The 22,497-nt window shown below is 46.4% G+C and overlaps 1 protein-coding gene across 3 annotated transcripts in view; it reads left to right on the top strand.

Moving 5' to 3' along the window:
- Positions 1-22,497, top strand: part of P4HA2 (prolyl 4-hydroxylase subunit alpha 2) — a 263,726-nt gene that overhangs the window by 185,905 nt on the left and 55,324 nt on the right. For all 3 annotated transcript variants that reach the window (XM_063928183.1, XM_063928184.1, XM_063928182.1), the window contains exons 9-11: positions 12,490-12,560; positions 15,145-15,244; positions 17,133-17,186. In XM_063928183.1, coding sequence (XP_063784253.1) covers positions 12,490-12,560; positions 15,145-15,244; positions 17,133-17,186 — 225 coding nt within the window. The remainder of the gene's footprint in view (positions 1-12,489; positions 12,561-15,144; positions 15,245-17,132; positions 17,187-22,497) is intronic.

Genomic DNA, 22,497 nt, shown 5'->3' on the forward strand with positions numbered 1-22,497 from the left:
AGCAGCGGATCGGTTTATTAAAAGAACTCTGTATAGGACACGTGGGCACTCGCTGAGGCTAGAGGAGAGAACATTCCGTACACAACGTAGGAAAGGGTTCTTCACGGTAAGGGCAATAAAGATTTTGAACCCCCTGCCGGAGAAGGTAATAATGGCATTTAAATATGGACTGAACAAATTTCTAACTGAAAAAACTATCCAAGGCTATAGCATTTAATATATTGACATTAATTATCTGGTAGTAATACGAATTATAGTTGTTAATTGGTACTAAACCATTACTTCAGCAGGTACATTATAAGGTGCACAGCTTAATACAGAATACAGGTTGAACCCAATGGGTATTTTGCCTCTTTTCAACCTCATTAACTATGTTACTATGTTTGTGGGTGTCCACTGGCCGTTTTCAGGGAGTATCTGGAAACTGCAGGCATGTCCATGCGTTTGCAGGGAGGGTTCCTGATGTCAATTCCGGTCCCGGACAGGCTGATGTGACCGCAGCGGCTGAGTAAGTCCTGGGCTGCGCAGAGACTGCACAAAATCTGTTTGTACAGCTCTGCTACACATACATTCGCACACTTGCACAGCTAAAATACGCTCCCCTGTAGGCAGTGACTATCTAATCGCAGCAGTGCAGAAATCGCTTGCTAGCGATCAGGTCTGAATTATGCCCATTGTCCTTATGCTTAATAATTCTGTGGCTGATAAATGAGGAAATACTGGAGAATAAGGGCCTATTTATCAAGGCAGTTTTTAAAAAAATTATGCAGAAACTACAGTTTCTGTGTTCTATGTATCAGCGCTATGTAATAACTTCACAGAAATCTGCAAAAGGCTACGTTTCGCTGCAGATTGCAGTCTTCATTATTATGATTTGGAGCTACGGTCTGATCCCTGTGTACCATACTCTGAAAAGTTTGGTCCCTTTAGTTTATGCCATCGTCAGGTGGCATAATCCGCTTTATGTCTATATAGTCACATTCACAGGAGCGGGTTCTTCTGATCCTTCTCCCGCAGCTTCTGACCAGCTCCTGAATCAAGACACTGTGCACATATGCAGTGTTAGGTTCCTGAGATTCTAAACGTGAAGTACTTCCATATGCCAGAATGTAACTTGCAGATACAGTAGTTATCGCTACTACTTTAGTACATAGCAGGATTGAAAATATTAATTGTAATACAGACTGTTAATAATCGCAGCAGTGCAACATTTATTAATACATAGGCCACTAAATGCTAAATTACTGCCTTGAGGTTCTCCTCTTGTTAAGTGTTTATGTTAAGGGTTTTTAAAGCAGAGGTCAGTCCATTTGGAAAGTATAGCATAGGCATACAGTATGTAACCTGCGGAACTACATATCCCACCATGACCTGACACTGTTTTGCTGTTAGAGCATGTTAAAACTGTGGCAGGGCAAGCTGGCATGTGTAGCTCTACAAGAGGTGTGCAAGAAGTTTCCGGATACACAAAAAGTATTGTATTACAAACAAAGTGAACTTCAGATTTCACCAAAGTATTCACCAGAAGATCTGCAAAAATGCATTTGCTCAAACCACTTGGTGAAGCAGCTGGACCAGTCCGAAACAGATATGTCTTTTACATGCTGGGTGAAGGTCTCTACTGTAGTTTCTGGTCACTGAAAACAAATCCCACGCATGAAGAGGTTGCAGGAGGCCAGTCTGGATTGTATGGCAAAGCTCTTGGATGCGTTCACGGGACAGAAAATCCACCACTTTCCCGGACTTGTGGCGTGGTGCATTGTCGTGGTGGAGAAGGCACCACGAGCACAGAGTTCTTGGACAGCACCTGGAAATGGCTTCCAGTGCTAGTGGCAGGCATTTGTTGGCATAACAGTCCCCAGTGAGTGTGTGCTGCTGAACGAGTGATAGGGTAGCTGCATGATCAGTCCTGACCACAAAAACCGCTACCATCTGCTTGGCCACGTTTCGCTCACATCTGAACTTCTGTGGGTACTCACCTGCAATTGGTGTCCACTGTTGTTTGGTCTCGGGGTAGAAACTGTAGATCCAGGATTCACTGCCAATTATGATCTCCTAGACAGAGTTTGAATGATCACCATCAAACCTGACCAGCGTGTTGTGGCACCAAGTCATCAAAGCCTTAATTCAGGCAGCCAGCGTGCAGAAACCTTGTTCAAGCCAAGCTTTTCATGGCGTATCAAGCGGATGGATCCCAATGAGATGCTTATCTCCTTCTCTAACTGTGCCACGGTCACCCTGAAGTCCGCCTCAATTATGGCCTGCACTGCAGCAGTGTTGTCCTCGTGATGGCGGACACAGGTCGGCCGCTTCTGTTCCAGGGTCTCCCTCACCAAAATTCTAAAAACACTCAAACACTGGTTCAGGCCCGTGCTTACTCCTCAAAAGCAGCTTGCGGTTGGTCATAACTCCCCTGCAGTTGTAGACCACTCTTGTAGTCGTAGAAGAACATGGCTCTCCAGTGGTCTCTGTTGAGCTCCATAATGAGTTTGTGAACATGCTGACTACTTCAGTGTGCAGTGCTGCTTATGTATGGTTCTGTGCCCTGACATTTTACAAGAACCTTAGTCAGAGACTACAGTTCACAACCATATAGTCAGATTATGTCTACTCTACCTATTCACTGCACATACGAAAATGTATTGCAGTCCCCTTGTACAGCAGGTAGAGTGCCACACATTGCCTTCCTCTGGTACAGCAAGCGGGATGGAGATCACATGCAGAAGATCGGTGCAGACTCAGGGAAAAGGGTTGCCACTGAAAGCCCAGCATGAGTCCAGCACCCAGATGCCATACTGTATCAGGCATTTGACCACAAGCGTCTGGGACGCATAGGAACAAAACAGAAGTACCAGTAGAGAAAATTCAACTAGTGAACCGCCACCAGAACAGCGCAGTTACCTGCTCTTCCTAACAGTTTCCTTTCTAAAGAAGGATTTTTTCTGCAGAGTAAAAGTCGAAACCATGAGAATTTGAGTATTGGATTATGGAAATGAAACGTCAAAAAACAGATTTGGAAGATTTAGTAATAATATGGAAAAAGTAGAAATAAAACTGTAACACTACTTTTCCAATCTCTTTCATTATGAATGTAATATTCTATTTGGCAGGGAAAATTATCCTTCTTAGTATTAATATTGTACATGTGCTGGTTGTACATCTGATTGTGTCGTTGTGCTGACCAACACCAACAGGTACCATCTATGTAGTATGTACAATGCATATATAATATAAAATAATTGTTTCACTGCCCACTAATCATACTGGCTAATTGGGGTTCTTGGAATGGACCCTGTGATATTATGTTGAGCCTGTCAGCAAAAAGAATTGACCAAGACACACTGCATTACCTTGGTAACTTGAGATGTATGTCTGTTCTACTGAAGTATTCCTAAAACGTAGAACTCTAGCTAGGCCACAACCGCGTTCCCCGCAACCCCCCCCTCCACACACGCACACACACACGCACACACACACACACACGTACATCCTTGTGTGCCACAAATGGCCACTGTGTCTCACTGACATGCCACCTCCACAGCAGTGTGTTTCCTACATACCCACTACACAACTTCACTGCACTACATTTCCCCATATACGCTACACTACATTTCTGCACCACATCACTATACATCAGTGAGAGTTGTAGGTAAAATGGGAGGGAAGCGTTTAAAATACTGCAGGCATCTTTGTACTGTGTATGTTTTTTGTCAGACACTAGCTAGCACCTGCGATCTGGTGCATACAGGCCCCTGTGTATGTTTGTTTGACGTTAACTTGAAGTGAGCTGCACTTCTAAGTTGCTTACAATTGTTTTTTCTAGATATACTATACTAGGAGCTCATCGCGCCCTACGGGCGCTCTTTACACCGTCGCAAGGGGCTACGCCCCTTTAAGCCTTGCACGGCCTTTGGGTGTGCAATATGTTGATTATATGGAGTATTACCACCAAACATAATTGTGTGATTGGTTAAATATTGTGCGGACAAAGGGCGTGTGATGGTTAAGGGGCCTTAGCCCCTTGCGACTGTGTAACAGCACACGCAGGGCATGATGAACACCTAGTAGGTGCTTTGATTGGGGGTGTGGCGGGTGCGGGGGAGACACGAATGGTGGAGGGGGGCCAGGGGTGTTGCGGGTGGGGGAGGCGCGGTTGCAGGAGTGCTTTGAGTGGTGGAGGGGCGGTTGAGGGGGGGACTGCGGATGGAGGAGGGTGTCTGTAGATGCTGCGGGTGAAAGGGGCGGCAGATGGGGGAGGAGGCCGGAGAGATGTGGATGGGGGAGTGTCGGGTGCGGGATAGACGCGGATGTGGGAGGGTGTCCTGGGGTGCGGTGAGTGGGGGAGAGTCCTGAGCCACCGTGGTGTGGGAGGTAGCGGGGGTGCCGCGGGGGGGTTGGGGTGGTTGAGGGGGTGCGGTGGGTGGGGGAGGGCCGGGTATGTGGGTTGCATGGTTGGGGGAAGGCCGGATGCGGGGGTGCCATGGTGGGGGAGGTGGACCGGAGCCACCACGGGTGGGGGAGGGTGCGATGATGCTGCGGTTGTGGGATTGCATGAGGTGCATCCAGCTGGAGCACCGCAGAGGTGACAGTATAGGGGACACAGGCACAGCATAGGTGACACCTGGTGCCGCAAGGTCGTGACTGGCAGAGCCGGGACACAGCAGCGGAGCTCTCCCGGAGACAGGCAGCGCAGAGCCGGGCCATGTGTTGTGCACGGAAGGAAAGGGGAGAGCAGCAGCACACTGCCGGCCTCCTGCAGCCCTCCGCTGATGCAGCCGCACTACTTACTGAAGTCCAGCCGGTAGTCTCCTGTGTGGACACGCCCCCTCTCCTGGGTGCTGTAAAGCGGCATGCAGCCGAACCAGCCACGGTGACACGCTACGGTGCTCTCTCCACGGCAAGGCTTCCGGCCAGCGTGAGCAGCTCAGCAGAGGCTAAACGGCAATCCGGAGCAACACAGCACGTGCATGTTACTCTGGTGGCGGAGGCGCGGGCCCTACACACAGCCGCAGCAGCGCTATCCGACATTGCCAGTAATACGAAGTTGTGAAGTGACCTCTGACGTCACCAGGGGGAGGAGCTACCTTGGTGCTAACACAATGAGAGCTCCTAGCCACGGCCAGCGTTAGCCACACATCACTCTGAGCAATTATGTAGGAGATGATGTATTACCTGCATGCCTAGTTATGTTAGTGGTAAAATATTGCACGATGAAGGGGCGTCCAATGGCGAAGAGGGCGTAGCCCCTTGCGACAGGGAGGCGGTGGGAGAGTGGGGGCTGCTGATGCTGGTGGGGGTCTGGAGGCACTGCGGTTGGTGGAGGGGCGGGTGCGGGGGAGCCGCAGGCGGGGTAGGGGATCCAGAGGTGGCGTGGTTGGGGGAGGGGTGGGTGCGGGGGTACCGCGGATGGGGGTGGAGATATAATATATAAAATTGTACATACTATTAAGTAGAGAAAATCGCGGGTGGGGGAGGGGTTGGTGTGGTGGTGCTGCGGGTGGGGTAGGGAGTCCGGAGGTGGTGCGGGTGGGGGAGGTCAAAAGTGTTATGTTAGTGGTTAAATATTGATGGAGGGGCGGGTTGGGGGGGTGCCGCGGGTGGGGTAGAGGGTCCGTACGTGGTGCGGGTGGGGTAGGAATGTGGGTGCGGCGGATAGGAAAGGAGATCTGGAGACGTTGCGGTTGGTGGAGGTGCCGTGGGTGGGGTAGGGGGGTCCGGAGGTGGAGCGGGTGGGGGAGGGGTGGGTGCGTGTATACCGCGGATGGGGGTGGAGATATAATATATAAAATTGTACATACTATTAAGTAGAGAAAATCGCGGGTGGGGGAGGGGTTGGTGTGGGGGTGCTGCGGGTGGGGTAGGGAGTCCGGAGGTGGCGCGGGTGGGGGAGGTCAAGAGATTTATGTTAGTGGTTAAATATTGATGGATGGGCGGGTGGAGTGGTGCTGCTGGTGGGGCAGGGGGTCAGTAGGTGGTGCGGGTGGGGTAGAGACGTGGGTGCGGCGGGTGGGGGAGGAGATCTGGAGATGCTGCGGTTGGTTGAGGGGCTGGGGTGCCGCGGGTGGGGTAGGGGGTCCGGAGGTGGCGTGGGTGGGGGAGGGGTGGGTGCGGGGGTACCGCGGATGCGGGTGAAGATATAATATTGTACATATTATTAAGTAGAGAAATTCTACATTGGACCACACAGAGTACTGCCCTACATACACACATATGTAGCTGCAGACACACATGTACACTGACATATATGACCCCACATGTCACAATGTCCCCCTAGTTACAGGATACATATAATGGCCATCCTCATCTAGTGCCAGGGCCCCCTGCCCAGCCATTGTGTCAGCAGCAGGGAGATTGCAAGTTATTGGGTGGCAGCAGTGACCCTGGTGCAGCTGGAAGGGACACTTCCCCGGCGCTGACACCTGGCAGAGAGAGAGGAGGCGGCTCATTGTGCGGGGCCGAGGCCGGACCCGGCCGCTCCCCTCGCGTAGGTGCAGAGGCGGGGGCAGGGATAGCGATAAGCCGCAGTGCTATCGCTGTTCGCACTGATCTCTGTGGTGGTGGCTGCCGCCTCCTGCTGCACGGCGCCCATCGGACACACAGCAGCAGGCAGGCCAGGAGAGGGGAGGAGGAAGGCGGCGGGCGGCTCTTACCTGCTCCAAGCACACGCCGCTGATCACCCGCTCATGTGAGATGGACAGGTGAGGACAATGGGGCGGTGCAGGGGGGTCGGGCGTTAATTGGAGGCGGGGTGATGGTGTCTGTAACCTATAGATTAGGCCAGATCTGTGACTCGGCCCAGCGTTAGCAAATGAGTCACAAAGTCACAGATCTGGGCTAATATAGGGTTCACTACGGCTGGCCGGCGGTCGGGCTCCCGGCGACCAGCATCCCGGCGCCGGGAGCCCGACCGCCGGCTTACCGACAGCTTGGCGAGCGCAAATGAGCCCCTTGCGGGCTCGCTGCGCTCGCCACGCTACGGGCACGGTGGCGCGCTACGCGCGCCACACTATTTTATTCTCCCTCTATGGGGGTCGTGGACCCCCACGAGGGAAAATAATTGTCGGTATTCCGGCTGTCGGGCTCCCGGCGCCGGTATACTGAGCGCCGGGAGCCCGACCGCCGGCAAACAGAAGACCACCCCTAATATATAGGAGATTCTTTTAAACTACCGTGTGTTTGTGCTGCCGCTCTGTCACTTATTTGAAAAAATTGACTGGAAATGAATGTGTTATTTTAAATTACTAATACTGTAGGAACAAGGACAGGCCAAGTTATAAGATTTTAGCTGTTTTTATAAATTTTTAAAGAAATTCAGATACAAAATACTTATGGGTATATTCAATTGAAGTCGAAAGCTGCCGTCTGCCAAAAAGACGTCAGTTTTCGACTTTTTTAGGTCGGAAGGGGTTCTGACCTATTCATTCTAACACCAAATTATTCGACAAGTCGAGAAATTCGACTTGTCGAAAAGCACATGGATCGGCGGAATAGCTGACGATCTGCTTGCTTCTGTCGAAAACGGGGCCAAAAGCGCTAGGTTTTGGCCCCCTTTTCGACCATCTCAATTTGACTTTAAAAAAAAGTCGAATTGAGATACGGGAGCAGAGATGGGGGAGAGGAGAAGACGGGGGGAGACTAGGAGGAGACGGGGGAGAGCCGCAGGCAGACGGGGGAGAGCAGCGCTATAGCAGCAGCTCCAGCAAGTGTAGCCGGAGGATGTCACAGCCGCCACTCATAGCAGCGTCCACCCAGCTCCAGCAAGGGAGACCTCGGTTGGTGGTAGGGTACCCTATGTTTTGTGTCAGGCCTGTATTGAGAAATTAAATTGTCCCTGGTAACATTTTCAATAGTGGCCCTACACAGCAAACGGTGAGGTTAGCAGACCATTTTCCCTAGTACTGACAGCATAACAGTGAACGGCATACACCATACCTTCCAAATTTCTAGCACAGGAGAGTGGGCCCTTAGCGTGCGCCTAAAACTGGGTACACACTGGCAGATATATCTGCAGATGGTGGTTGTTCATACACACAGAAAGATGCACTAATATATCTGCAGATATATTGGCCATCTGCTATGTTGCACAGCAGATGCAATATATCTGTGAAAGACGTGGAATCACACACTGACTCTGGACTACTTCACCATGGTTTTATTTTGGCTGGATGACTGCAGACCAGTAACAATCCACAGAGTAAGGGCGGGATGTAAGGGAGTCCAAGTTCGCCCGACGTGCGGAATGCCGGCCAAACTTGGATGTTTTTTTTAAAGGGGCAGTCATTTACAATGCATAACCATACTGACTAGTAATTATTACACTTTGTTTAAAGAATTATTTGCATGGTTACAGCTACATGGATGATTCGGTTAGGGAAATTAAGTGTTCCCACTTCATAGCTGCAGTGCCCTCTTCAACCTAACCACTTTTAATGCAGTTCCCGAGCCAATTTGTTATGTAAATTGGAAACATAAAATATGTTGGAGAAGCTAAGCGTGTAACTGAGAGAGTGGAAGCTATTTACTTCTTGTCACATCTGTTTTTTTTTTGTTTGTTTTTACTCGGAATGAATCCACAGTGCATGTTTATTCACCATGGTGACTGGTGTGTGTGATAGAAACCATATGTAGAACCATAGGCCGCACAACTGAAGCCAAGTAATGATTTGGCAAGGCAAATTGTGTGTTTAAATTGTTGGGGCAAAACTGTGGAAGACTATAATTGTTCCCTACATTTTCACTATTTAACAAAAGTTGTTTGTTTTAGTGTGTCACTATGTGTATAGCTCTTGTATATTTTATAATGTGGATCTATATGAAGGAGCTTGGGAGATGTGACTTAGGGGTCTATTTACGAAGAGTTGGATGGAGATAAAGTGGAAAGTGATAAAGTACCAGCCAATCAGCTCCTAACTGCCATGTCACAGGCTGGGTTTGAAAAATGGCAGGAGCTGATTGGCTGGTACTTTATCTCCTGCAACTTTATCTCCAGCCAAGGCTTAGTAAATAGACCCCTTAATGTATATATATTTATGTAAAATGAAAGCCAACATAATATATTAAGAAGGCATAAGCATCTTTTGTTGCAAGAGGAGAGCTGCACTGTCTTATTTATGCTGCCAGATTGCCTTTCTTTCCTAGTAACATTTGTGCCTCTCATCCCATTTATATCTGCCTCACAGTGTGATGGATGATACTGCAGAGCTCATTTCCTCTATGTACAGGCATAGCCTTTAGAGGTTGTACATTACAGCATTCTACCACCTCAGTTCACAATTCACATTGTAATCCATGAAGAATTGTTCTTTTTTAAAATGTCATTATACTCTGTACGCAAATGTGCACGGTCCCTGACGTTCCTCCACAATCCCGCTACACGTTAGATACAATGCACAGTCTCTGCAGGGATAGATCCAGTAACACGCAATCACAGCTGCAGCTCTGGCCGGGCGTGCTCCTGCCAGCTGGCTACATCCACTTAGCCAAACTAAATGATTGACTACAGGTTTACATGTCGCCTGCAAGAACTGTACTATGCTGATTACATTCTGAATCGTAGCCTTCTTATCCGCATTATGGGGCTAATTCAGGTTGAATCGCAAATCGCGATCCATCCGGAATTTATATGATGGCCCCGTGGGCGCATGTGCAGCGCCCATCTGGTGCATGCGCCCGCACTTTCTGCGAGAGGGTGGTGGCAACGCTCCATTTCCAGGGAGGAGACTGAGTATTGCGGGGGCGGCGCGAATGGTGGGTGGAGGCAGACGAACGGGGGCGCGTCGTGGGCAGGATCAGGTAACTGGCGGCGAGTCAAGCTGCGCCGGCAGGAGGCTCCCACAGTTTCTGCTAACAAGCAGAAATTGTGGATGCTTCGCAATTTCTGCTTGTTCAACTGGGAGAGGCTTCGGTCAGCATGCTGGGCAGCCTTGCCCAGCGATGGGCGGCCCCCAGCATGCGATTCAAAGGATAGCAAATTCTGCTGATTAGCAGAATTTGCTAGCCTTATACCCCTTTCGCACCAGCACTGCTGAACACGGCTTTTTGGCACATGAACGTGCATAACCCGTGTTCACGTGCGGTGTGAAAGGGCGCCTGGGGTTGAAATACCGGGTCCAGTGACCCGGTATTTCAACCTTGCTCTTAAGCAGGGTTGAACTCGTGTTCATCCCGGCTCACTGTGCGGTGTTCACTATGTACGGGCGGCGCTTGGAGATCATGTGATCTCCATGTGCCGCCCCCGCCGCGTCACCGCTGACGTCAGCAACCCGCCAATATGCCAGGCTGCTGACTGCGGTGTGAAGGCGCCTTACTCTGGAATGTTACTGCATGATCCCGGGACCGTATTCCCGGGTAAGTCCCTGCATTTTAGGTATGAAAGTGGTATTACTGAATTAGCCTCTTTATCATACACAGATTTAGGTAGACTATATCATTTTTTAAAAACTTTAGATTCTGTTGTTTCTAATACTACACTAATCACCATTTATTTATCCTGTATGTCAACTATGCAGACTTACAATCATAATGGATAAGCAGCAATATAATTTTCATATATGCAAAAGCACACTACACAGTACAGTATGTAATGCATTTCCTTGCAAATCCGTGGCAATTTTCCAGACCCCCGTTTCCTACGTTACTTTGACCACTAATTATAGTAATCTAAAATACAAAGGTCACCATGTACTGTATAAACTTATTAAGCACATACATGCTGATGGAATACTGTAACTAGTGTCCTCTTTATTTTACTATAGAGTGTCCTCAGTCCACCTTAGAGTGTCTGCTATCGGAATACATCTTCTCTGTACCACCCAGAGTTCAAGAAAATGTATTAAGTGTGTTGAAAAATTCTCGTTGGAAACAATAGAATAGAGTTTGTTGATTTTCTGTTCAGATGTTCACCCTAAGGCTTGCTAAACTAAATCCTAGAATAATCCAGCGAATACCTTCTACTTTATTATATATAGTATAGGCCTTTAGCACCTCACTGCGCATGCACTGACAAGCCCATATTCTATGCTTGCTCCAGTGTCACCATTCTCTCTGAGTGGTGGACTTGTAGGGGGTATGGGTCATTAGGTCGACCACTATTGGTCGACATGCATTAGATCGACATGGTCACTAGGTCGACATGGGAAAAGGTTGACATGAGTTTTTTTACTTTTTTCGTGTCGTTTTCTTCGTAAAGTGACCTGGAACCCCAATTAGTACACCGTGTCCCCTCGCATGGCTCGCTTCGCTCACCATGCTTCGGGCAAGGTGCCTAACTGTGTTCGGCACAGGTTACTATTCCCAATCGTAGTTCACGAGTATCGTAAAGTATGAAAAAGTTCAAAAAATTTGAAAACCGCATGACGCCCTTTTTCCATGTCAACCTAGTGACCATGTTGACCTAATGCATGTCGACCAATAGTGGTCGACCTAATGACCATATCCCCTTGTAGGGTATAACATCAGTGCTGGGGTAAATAAGAGGTGGAGGACCCCGGTAGCACCGATCTCTCCTGCCAGTTACCAGGTTCTGCCATCCGTGTATACTATATGTCAATAATGTGATTACAAAAAAGGATGGTTACCATCTCCAAGGCTCTACACAAGATGTTTTTATTTTCATTTGTGGGCTCAGTGGTGCAACTTTATAAATGATGTAATATTTAAACTTTGATTATGATGATCATAGATAAACAATAAATTAACTTTCCGGGTCAGAGAGATTTGCACTCATGTATGTTTTCAATATATGTGCATTAAACAGTGCTATTTTTCAGCAGGAACTCAGTTCCTGAACCTCTCATTATATATGACCTAGTAATTCTTTTGTATGTATGTATCGATCGATCTATCTATTACTTTTTTTTTTTTTAGCAGCTTCACCCCAGACCTGTAGTTCCTGAACCTATTTTTCCATAAAAATAGTACTGGTATTAAATTCTCTCTATGAACCATAACTTGCTGTACTAGGAATACTTTGCGCTTCCTATGTAAAAAAAAATGAAAGAAAAATGCTGACTTTTTCTTCTTGACATATATTAATATTCTAGTTTTACATTTAATAAAGGTATGTGTTTTTGCTTGTTATGCTACTGCACAGAATAATTAGAAGATGCTGCAAGGGGCAATAAGAGCATGTACTGCTGGCATTGGCCAGATCATTAGCACATCAGGCAGGCAGGGAGAGAGAGGAGACTGCTGCTGCTCAGCGGCAGCAGTCTCTCTCCCCAGCCCAGCATATGCTGCTGTGTGCTAGGTTCCAGAGGATTCAGGGAGGCTACTGCTGAACATCCCAGAATCCATTATACAGTACATTGAGCATTCCGAAGACCATTATATAGTACATTAAGCATCCCAGTGATTGACATGCATTACATTGAGCATCCCAGTGACCAACATATAGTACATAAGACCTGTTTCAATAAAGGCCTGTACTGTAGTACTACAAAGTGAGAGGTTCTCTTGAACTTACTGATGTACATGTTTTCTTCTCTACAGTTAGCAAGAGCAACAGTACGTGACCCTAAAACTGGTGTTCTGACAGTAGCCAATTACAGGGTATCTAAAAGGTAAGATATGATGTACATTATGTGGGTCATGAAGGTGTTTGCAGGAGGCCATTTATGCTATGAAGTTATTTTTTGAAGGCTATTTGAATAAAAATGCATGTATGCCAGGGGGACCACAGAAGGTGTCTGAGATAACAGCTGCGGTATACCATTTTCGATTGCCAAAACCGCTACCATTCTGGAGCTTGGTTCCGGTAGCTAAGGCTGTCTTCAGTAGCTCAGCTGGGCCCCAAACCCAGAAGTAAAGTGATCGCATTGTCAATCCGTTTCCTTCTATAGCATTACAGGGACAGGTTTCTATTGGAGCCTCTGTCCTAGCATCTGTTTACTGTTAAATCTTAGCAATCCTTCATTTCTTATTGCCATGATAAAAATAAAAATATAATTATCGGTACTAAGAACCAATAATGAATAAATATGCCCTATAGAACCTTGTGCCATGCCCTTATTCACTTTGGAAGAGCGTATTTAATAGACTTTGTGCTGTGCTGTCTCCAGAAGTGTCCTATAGTGGAGGCCAGCCTGAGAGAGGACCTACGTAGCATCAGGCTGAGCTATGTGCCTGTATGTGTTATAAAGATTACTCATAAATGGAACATTCATTCTCTTTCCAATCCAGTGCTGGTATTTTCCTCCATGTCAGGCATTAAAGGTAGGCGATAAGCCTAATCGGCTGTGCCAGCTCTGTCAGTCACCCTGGCTTTGTGAGCTGAGCACAATAATGCAGAATTCCAAATAAAAAATATTGGCTCACAAAGGCTTTATAAGTTGGAATAGTTATTGGGGGTAAGTGAGGCAATAAATTACTATGTACAGTGCATCCGGAAAGTATTCACAGGGCTTCACTTTTCTCCACATTTTGTTATATTACAGCCTTATTCCAAAATATATTATATTTAATTTTTTCTCTCCAAATTCTACACACACTACTCCATAATGACAACGTGAAAAAAGTTTTTTTTTAGATTTTTGCAAATTTATTAAAAAGAAAAAAACTAAGAAATCACATGTACATAAGTATTCACAGCCTTTGGCATGAAGCTCAAAATTGAGCTCAGGTGCATCCTGTTTCCACTGATCATCCTTGAGATGTTCCTACAGCTTAATTGGAGTCTACCTGTGGTAAATTCAGTTGATTGGACATGATTTGGAAAGGCACACACTGTCTATATATGGTCCCACACTTGACAGTGCATGTCTGAGCACAAACCAAGCATGAAGTCAAAGGAATTGTCTGTAGCCCTCCGAGACAGGATTGTCTCGAGGCACAAATCTGGAGAAGGGTACAGAAAAATATCTGCTGCTTTGAAGGTCCCAATGAGCACTGTGGCCTCCATCATCCGTAAATGGAAAAAGTTCGGAACCACCAGGATTCTTCCTAGAGCTGGCCGGCCCTCTAAACTGAGCGAGCAGAGGAGAAGGCCCTAGTCAGGGAGGTGACCAAGAACCCGATGGTCACTCAGAGCTACAGCATTCCTCTGTGGAGAGAGGAGAACCTTCCAGAAGGACAACCATCTCTGCAGCAATTCACCAATCAGGCCTGTATGGTAGAGTGGCTAGACTGAAGCCACTCCTTAGTAAAAAGCACATGGCAAGCCCTCCTGGAATTTGCCAAAATGCACCTGAAGGACTCTCAGACCATGAGAAACAAATTCTCTGGTCTGATGAAACAAAGATTGAACTCTTTGGCGTGAATGCCAGGCGTCATGTTTGGAGGAAACCAGGCACCGTCCATCACCAGGCCAATACCATTCCTACAATGAAGCATGGTGCTGGCATTGTCATTATGTGGGGATGTTTTTCAGCGGCAGAAACTGGGAGACTAGTCAGGATAGAGGTAAAGATGAATGCAGCAATGTACAGAGATATCCTGGATTAAAACCTGCTCCAGAGCGCTCTTGACCTAAGACTGGGGCGACGATTCATCTTTCAGCAGGACAACTACCCTAAGCACACAGCCAAGATATCAAAGGAGTGGCTTCAGGACGACTCTGTGAATGCCCTTGAGTGGCCCAGCCAGAGCCCAGACTTGAATCCGATTGAACATCTCTGGAGAGATCTGAAAATGGCTGTGCACCGACGCCTCCCATCCAACCTAATGGAGCTTGAGGGGTGCTGCAGAAGAATGGGCGAAACTGCCCAAAGATAGGTGTGCCAAGCTTGTTGCATAATAATCAAAAATACTTGAGGCTGTAATTGCTGCCAAAGGTGCATCAACAAAGTATTGAGCAAAGGCTTATTAATAATTATGTACATGTGCTTTCTTAGTTTTTTATTTTTAATAAATTTGCAAAAATCTCAAAACCACATCATCATGGGGTATTGTGTGTAGAATTTTGAGGGGAAAAAACGAATTTATTCCATTTTGGAATAAGGCTGTTACATAACAAAATGTGGAAAAAGTGAAGCGCTGTGAATACTTTCCGGATGCACTGTATGTACTGGAATGTCTATTTCACAAATGTTGTGTTGCATTATCCTAATTCATAGCTGAATACTTATTAATTTTTAAAGCATTAAACCTCTTCTTGGTTGTGTTTATTTTCTGCTGACTAAATGATGTGTTTTGCTTGATTGTATGTAGTGCATGGTTGGAAGAATATGATGACCCGGTTGTTGCTCGTGTGAATAAGCGTATGCAGTACATTACGGGGCTGACAGCTGCCACCGCTGAGCTGTTGCAGGTAAACTATATCTAATGTAAATCATCTGGAGTTGCTAAATACCATCATACTACATTATACACTCTGTAATGGGAGCATCAATAATTCCCTGTCACTCAGCCTGACATTCTCCATTGGCCATGTTAATCCTGCACATGCAGCACTGAGGTCCTGGTTTTAATTGTGTCCAGTGCCCTATCTGTATGGAGCTAGTTTGTTCTCCATGTGGGGAATCCAATTGTTAACAAGGTTTTTAGCCCAGGAAAACCCTGCAGATCTTTTGCCCACTTATGTGTTACTGCGCATATGCGCACTCCCGATACCCGTGGTAACCAATCTAATAAAATGGTCACAGAGTTTTCAGCTCTGAAAACCCTGTGGCGTGTCAATAAAAAAAAAAAAGGACTCTGCGGCACCCAGTTCACTGGGGAGGGGGCTGCTGGGATGCTTGGGGCTACTGGGAGGTGTAGTTCTTCCAGCTGGGGGCAGTCACACACACACTCAGATATACTTACAAACACTCACACATTACTACACTCACCGCTGCTGCAGGAGTCTGGGCTTCCGACACTGGAGGAGAAGACACTGCTTCGGAAGGTGAGTAATTAAAGACTAAGCTAACTGGAAACTTCCAATTGCTTGATTAGTCCTCTGTGAGGGAAGGGGTGCCACAAGGGTGCCGGAGCAAGGCCCTGTGATTTTTCCTAAAAATAACTATTTTAGGGAAAGTCAGGCTCGCTCTGGAGGTGCATAAAAAAAAGCTGCAGCGATGTCTGTAGTTCTCTAATTGAATAGCAAATCCACGCAGCTGTGGGAAAAAGCTTGCATCACAGGGTTTTTAAAGTTTCCCACCCTCCGTTAAATGCCCCCCTCTTCATGTGCTTGTGTGAGTTTCATATTTCCTGTATGTCTAAATATGTTTGCACACTTAGGACCCTTCAATGAGATTGGGTCAGGTTTTTCTGTGAGATCAGTCACAAGGCACTTTGGGGCAGATGTATTAAGCCTGGAGAAGGCATAAAGAAGAGATAAAGCGGTGATAAGTACATGGTGATAACGCACCAGCCAATCGGCTCCAATATGTAAATGTGGCAGCTAGGAGCTGACTGGCTGGTGCGTTATCACCTTACACTTATCACTTCTTTATGCCTTCTCCAGGCTTAATACATCTGCCCCTTTATGTGTAGGACAATAAGCGTGCTTTGTTTGAACAGTGATAATTATACAATGTAGCACTGTGATGTTACATGGGTGTTTATTAGGGATACATATGATATCCCGGCAAGCGGGATGTCAGCAGTCACTGCACAGACAGTAGCATCCCATCTAGCGGAATCCCGGCAGCGAGTCCACTCGCGGGGTCGCAGCACTCACTTTGCTCGCCACAGGTTCTTCTCCCACTTGGTTGGTGGCGTGGACCCGCCAACCAAGTGTGAATATCAGGCGGGTGTCGGAGTTCATGCTGTTTGGTAAAATGCCGGCTGTCAGGATTCCAGCATCTGTCTCCTGAACACTGGGATCCCGACGGCCGGTACATTGACTGCATCCTGTTTATATAACTACCCTGCAATAGAGATGAGCAAAATAATATGTAGAATATTCTCCTTTTTCTGAGTTTGGCCAAGAAACGTTGCACCATTCTCGGATGTAATCTGTCCGTACAGTAGTTGTTCCCAGTCCTACCCCAAACCACACTACACAGCAGAATGAGTAGACCACCTTCTTCCCTGCTCTGTTTATTGTATATGAAGAATGTATTTTTAGTCTTAGATTGTGCAACCGGAGCGTTACACCAATGTGAGTGATGTCATTGTGCTGTTCAGTGCAAATTTGTGTCACGATTGTATTCCTCCTCACCATACAGTACAGTAATAACAAATTGTCATGCTGTAAATGTCCTGTGTTCCAGGTAGCAAACTATGGCATGGGAGGTCAGTATGAACCACACTTTGATTTTTCCAGAGTAAGTAAATTCTACAATATATACAACGCATGATTATTATTATTATTATTATTATTATCTTTTTCACCTTGAGTGACTGGTTCAGAGTTGCAAGCAAAGCGGCTGCATTGTGTGCTTGAATATAGATGTGAATTACTGCTTAAAATCAGAGTTGGCTGTATCTATATGGTTGCACAGGCCTATACATCACTTGTGAGCGCATTCATCATCATTAAAGGTACTCATTGGCACCAGCCCTACAAAAGGTCTGTCTGATATCTGCCAGTTCTTTGTGTCCACTTACCTCTGTGTATCCTGCAATGGCATCTCCATGTCCACACCACACTTATCCATGTACTAATGCAACGTTACCACCTACAGTAGTTTCTCCCATTTAGCTGCTGGTAGAGACCCGACCAAGCTCTGTGCTTATCTGAAGAGCCCGCAGAGATGTGTGTCTGTGCCTGTGGTGCATACATAGTTTTTCCCTTCTTTCTGACCATATTTCGTCATTGCTGTGATGTAATATCATGCAGCCCACCTAGAACCTTTGCAATCCGGTGGACAGATATGCAATAGAATAGTGCCTTTACTTGTGTATCAATGCCTATTTCCCTATAGATTGTAAGCTTGCGAGCAGGGCCTTCCTACCTCTGACTGTTTCTTTATTACCCAGTTTTGTTTTATCATTGTGTCCAATTGTAAAGTGCAACGGAATTTGCTGCGCTATAAAAGAAACTGTTAATAAATAAATAGTGCAGTAAATCACAGATACAGATGCTTAGTTTGCGACTCTGAATCCAGTAATGAGTATGCAGTTGTTTGACATGTTGGATACACACATACACAGCATATTTTTATATTGCATGTTTACTTTTTACTGGACGAGGCTTCCTGTTTGCATTTCTTTGTTTATAACAAAAGTCTCTTTACTAACTCTCTCTGTACATTTTAATGTTCCAGTTACTGTTGTAAATAAAAGCATACAGTATCAATGATGTTTCCAGTAAAAACATTGGCACAATGCTGGTTCACATGATTCACCCTTGTAGGGTATCAGTTGCCAATAGCTTTCCACCAGATTTGCTGTAGTGACATGTTATCAGATAAGCCTGGTGAGATCTAACTGATGCTATAGTGTGAGTATGTTCTTTCTGTCTTGCACACAAATGCTGGCTGCAACTCAACACTGCCACCTTCTGGTGAGTTTCTTCTCCTTTCCCAGTATCAGTAACCTACAGGATTTGCTTGTAACAAGCTTTGGCAGCATATGTTGTTTTATTCTGTACATTTTCCATATTTAGTACACTTCTACAAAAATGTTAAGATAACTTACAAATACAGTACATTGACCATAGAGTTTAGAAGAATACCTGTTGCATTGGTTATTACACATGTACGGTATATACTGTAATATTTTATTTATACATTTAATACAATGGAGGGGGTGCTAGCATAGACACAGAAAGAACAGCAATTGAGGGAAAAGGAATTAGGAAATCAGTGTCACTAGGTGGTTAAAATAGAACTTTCATTATCTCTGAGATGTTTATTAGTAATATTAAGCAGAAAAATATTCACAATGTGTGAAGAATGAAAATTGAGTTAAAAAATGAATTGAACTGTACATCTCAATTGTGTCTTATTTTCTTGTGTACAAATTTGTTTAGAGGCCTGATATTGCTGAGCGATTACGGTCCTGATTCAGAGTAGGGAGCAGTGTCTGTGCCACATGTTGTTAGTCTGAGTGCACTACACATACGTCCTGATTGTTACCGCTCAGACGCAGTACAGAAATGGACGCAGAGACAGTGGGTGTTAGTGGGTGTTCCTAGGTGGTAACACAGGCATGTTGCTGAAATCATCTGTGTCCAGAGATGTATAGCCGCACACACAGGATGCCATACTGAGACAGAGAAACCACCTGCCATAGGGTTTTGAGCAAGTTACGACAGAAGAGCACTGGCTCAAGGCGCTGCAAGTGGGTGTCTCTGTTTAGATTAAACCGGACACAACATTAACTTTAGACGCAGAAGCAGCCGCCGCAAAAGAAACAGGCGCATCTGCTTCCAACTCAGAATCCATTCAGATATTGGGCCTGATTCATGTATGTAAGCAAAGCAAAAGAGTGGGCAACTGGGCAAAACCATGTGCACTGCAAGTGGGGCAGATGTAACGTGCAGATAGTTAGATTTGGGTGGAGTGTGCTTAAACTGAATTCTAAATTGCAGTGTAAAAATAACTGTCTTACATTTGTGGGCTACATGCAAAAGTAGCCAGTGTTTATCCTGCACAGAAAAATCTAAATGTATTTGTCCCCATGTATTGCAACATGGGCCCTCATTCCGAGTTGTTCGCTCGCTGCTAATTTTAGCAGAATTGTAATAGGCTAAAATCCGGCAGTTCTGCGCATGCGTATGCATCTCAGGGCGCACGCGCTAAGCAAATTTACACAAAACTATGCTATTTTACTCACAGGCGAACAAAGCTTTTCAATCGCTCTGCTGATTGACAGGAAGTGGGTGTTTCTGGGCGGAAACTTGCCGTTTTCAGGGAGTGTGCTAAAAAACGCAGGCGTGCCAGGTAAAAACGCAGGACTGTCTGGAGAAACGGAGGAGTGGCTGGTCGGACGCTGGGCGTGTTTGTGACGTCAAACCAGGAACTAAACAGACTGAGGTGATCGCAATCTAGGAGTAGGTCTGGAGCTACTCAGAAACTGCAAGGAAATTGCTTTCGTTAGCAATTCTGCTAATAATAGCAGAATTGCTAATCTTTCGTTAGCAATTGCTAATCTTTCGTTAGCAATTCTGCTATGCTAAAATACACTCCCAGAGGGCGGCGGCTTTGTGTTTGCATTTCTGCTAAAAGTAGCTAGCGAACAACTCGGAATGAGGGCCATGGTTTGTTCCAGACACAAAGGGCCTAATTCAGACCCTGTCGCTGTTGTACAAAAATCGCTATGCGCATACGCCGGTACTCGCGTGTGCAAGGTCTTAAACTGCGTTCTCTGGAGGGGGCGGGAACAGAGCGTTGACAACGCATTTTGTGGGCGTTGATGCTCCGTTTAAGGGGCGCGATCCGGACAATGGAGGCGTGTCCAGACCGTTGCTGGGGCAGGTCGCAGCGGCTGCGTGACATCACATGCAGCCGCTGCGACCCTTAACATGGCGGGTAGCCGTCTGCCTTCGCAACTAAGCTGTGTAGATAGACGGCTACTTGAAACATACGAAAGCATCGCCACCGTACGATGCTTTCGCATGTCTGCAGGCGGGGGCAAGATCCGGCAAGCAGGGCGCAGTTGTCCTGTGATGGGCATCCCCCCACATGTCAAAGAATTTGATCATAGATGTGCGAAAAAACGCATATCTAAGGTCAGGTCTGAATTACCCCCAAAGTTACTTGCCTTTTTTTACCTTGTATATACAGTATATATCAAGTATTAAAATGTGACCTTAGGAGTTAGAAAGTAGCGATAGTATGTTACGGAAATTTGATTAAAATATTAGATAAACATCATAATATCTTTATAATTAGGTATTCCTATTGCAGATACCAAATAAAAGTATATCCTGACTGTTCCCAGTAGAATTTTTTTTTTTTTATTGGAAATTCATTAATAAAGGAGGACCCTCAATATATATTGTTGAACTCTTGGCAATGTATTACATTAAAGTTTTAGCACCTCATAACATCTTGAACATATTCATACTAGTTACTAGTCTGTCAAAATGACGGAACAACATAACCGTAATGTCAGCACCGGCAGCTGTGCATGTCTGAAAGGAGCAACACTTGAATTGCTCTAGTGGACACCATCGCCGGCATGCAAAACACTTGAATTCCCCGCATAGAGGTGAGGAGCAGCGCTAGCCTTTTATTATATAGAATATTTTTATGGTGGGACTGACATATGTATAAAAAGTGCAATTACTGTATATACTTTAAGAAAAAGGTTACGACTAGAATAAATTGCCAAACCAACAATGTTAATCAGTCTAACTCAAGAGTGGCCAACCAGTCAGAGACAAAGAGCCAAAAAATACAGTTAGGTACATCAAAGAGCCATCATCAAGCCAAAGGTACGCGTGCAAAAAAGGGGTGCGCCCTTGTCCCTGCTAGACCACGCCCCTGGTATAAAATACATTGAAAAGGCCGCTTCCACATAAAATAATTGAAAAAGCCAGATTCACATAATACATTTCAGTTCCCCTATGTGTCATTCCAGCCAGCACCCTGCTGCGTCATTCCAGACAGCTCTCCCATGTGTCACTCCTCCCAGCACACTGCTGTGTCACTCCAGCCAGCTCTCCCATGTGTCACTCCTCCTAGCACCCTGCTGTGTTTCTCTAGCCAGCTCTCCCATGTGTCACTCCTCCTAGTACCCTTCTGTGTTACTCTAGCCAGCTCTCCCATGTGTCACTCCTCCTAGTACCCTTCTGTGTTACTCTAGCCAGCTCTCCCATGTGTCACTCCTCCTAGCACCCTTCTGTGTTTCTCTAGCCAGCTCTCCCATGTGTCACTCCTCCTAGCACCCTTCTGTGTTACTCCAGCCAGCTCTCCCATGTGTCACTCCTAGCACCCTTCTGTGTTACTCCAGCCAGCTCTCCCATGTGTCACTCCTCCTAGCACTCTTCTGTGTTACTCCAGCCAGCTCTCCCATGTGTCACTCCTCCTAGCACCCTTCTGTGTTACTCCAGCCAGCTCTCCCATGTGTCACTCCTAGCACCCTTCTGTGTTACTCCAGCCAGCTCTCCCATGTGTCACTCCTAGCACTCTTCTGTGTTACTCCAGCCAGCTCTCCCATGTGTCACTCCTAGCACCCTTCTGTGTTACTCCAGCCAGCTCTCCCATGTGTCACTCCTCCTAGCACCCTTCTGTGTTACTCCAGCCAGCTCTCCCATGTGTCACTCCTCCTAGCACCCTTCTGTGTTACTCCAGCCAGCTCTCCCATGTGTCACTCCTTCTCGTACCCTTCTGTGTTACTCTAGCCAGCTCTCCCATGTGTCACTCCTCCTAGCACCCTTCTGAGTTACTCCAGCCAGCTCTCCCATGTGTCACTCCTCCTAGTACCCTTCTGTGTTACTGTAGCCAGCTCTCCCATGTGTCACTCCTAGCACCCTTCTGTGTTACTCCAGCCAGCTCTCCCATGTGTCACTCCTCCTAGCACCCTTCTGTGTTACTCCAGCCAGCTCTCCCATGTGTCACTCCTCCTAGTACCCTTCTGTGTTACTCTAGCCAGCTCTCCCATGTGTCACTCCTAGCACCCTTCTGTGTTACTCCAGCCAGCTCTCCCATGTGTCACTCCTCCTAGTACCCTTCTGTGTTACTCCAG

The sequence above is a fragment of the Pseudophryne corroboree genome, chromosome 6 (assembly GCF_028390025.1).
Source record: "Pseudophryne corroboree isolate aPseCor3 chromosome 6, aPseCor3.hap2, whole genome shotgun sequence".
NCBI lineage: Eukaryota > Metazoa > Chordata > Amphibia > Anura > Myobatrachidae > Pseudophryne > Pseudophryne corroboree.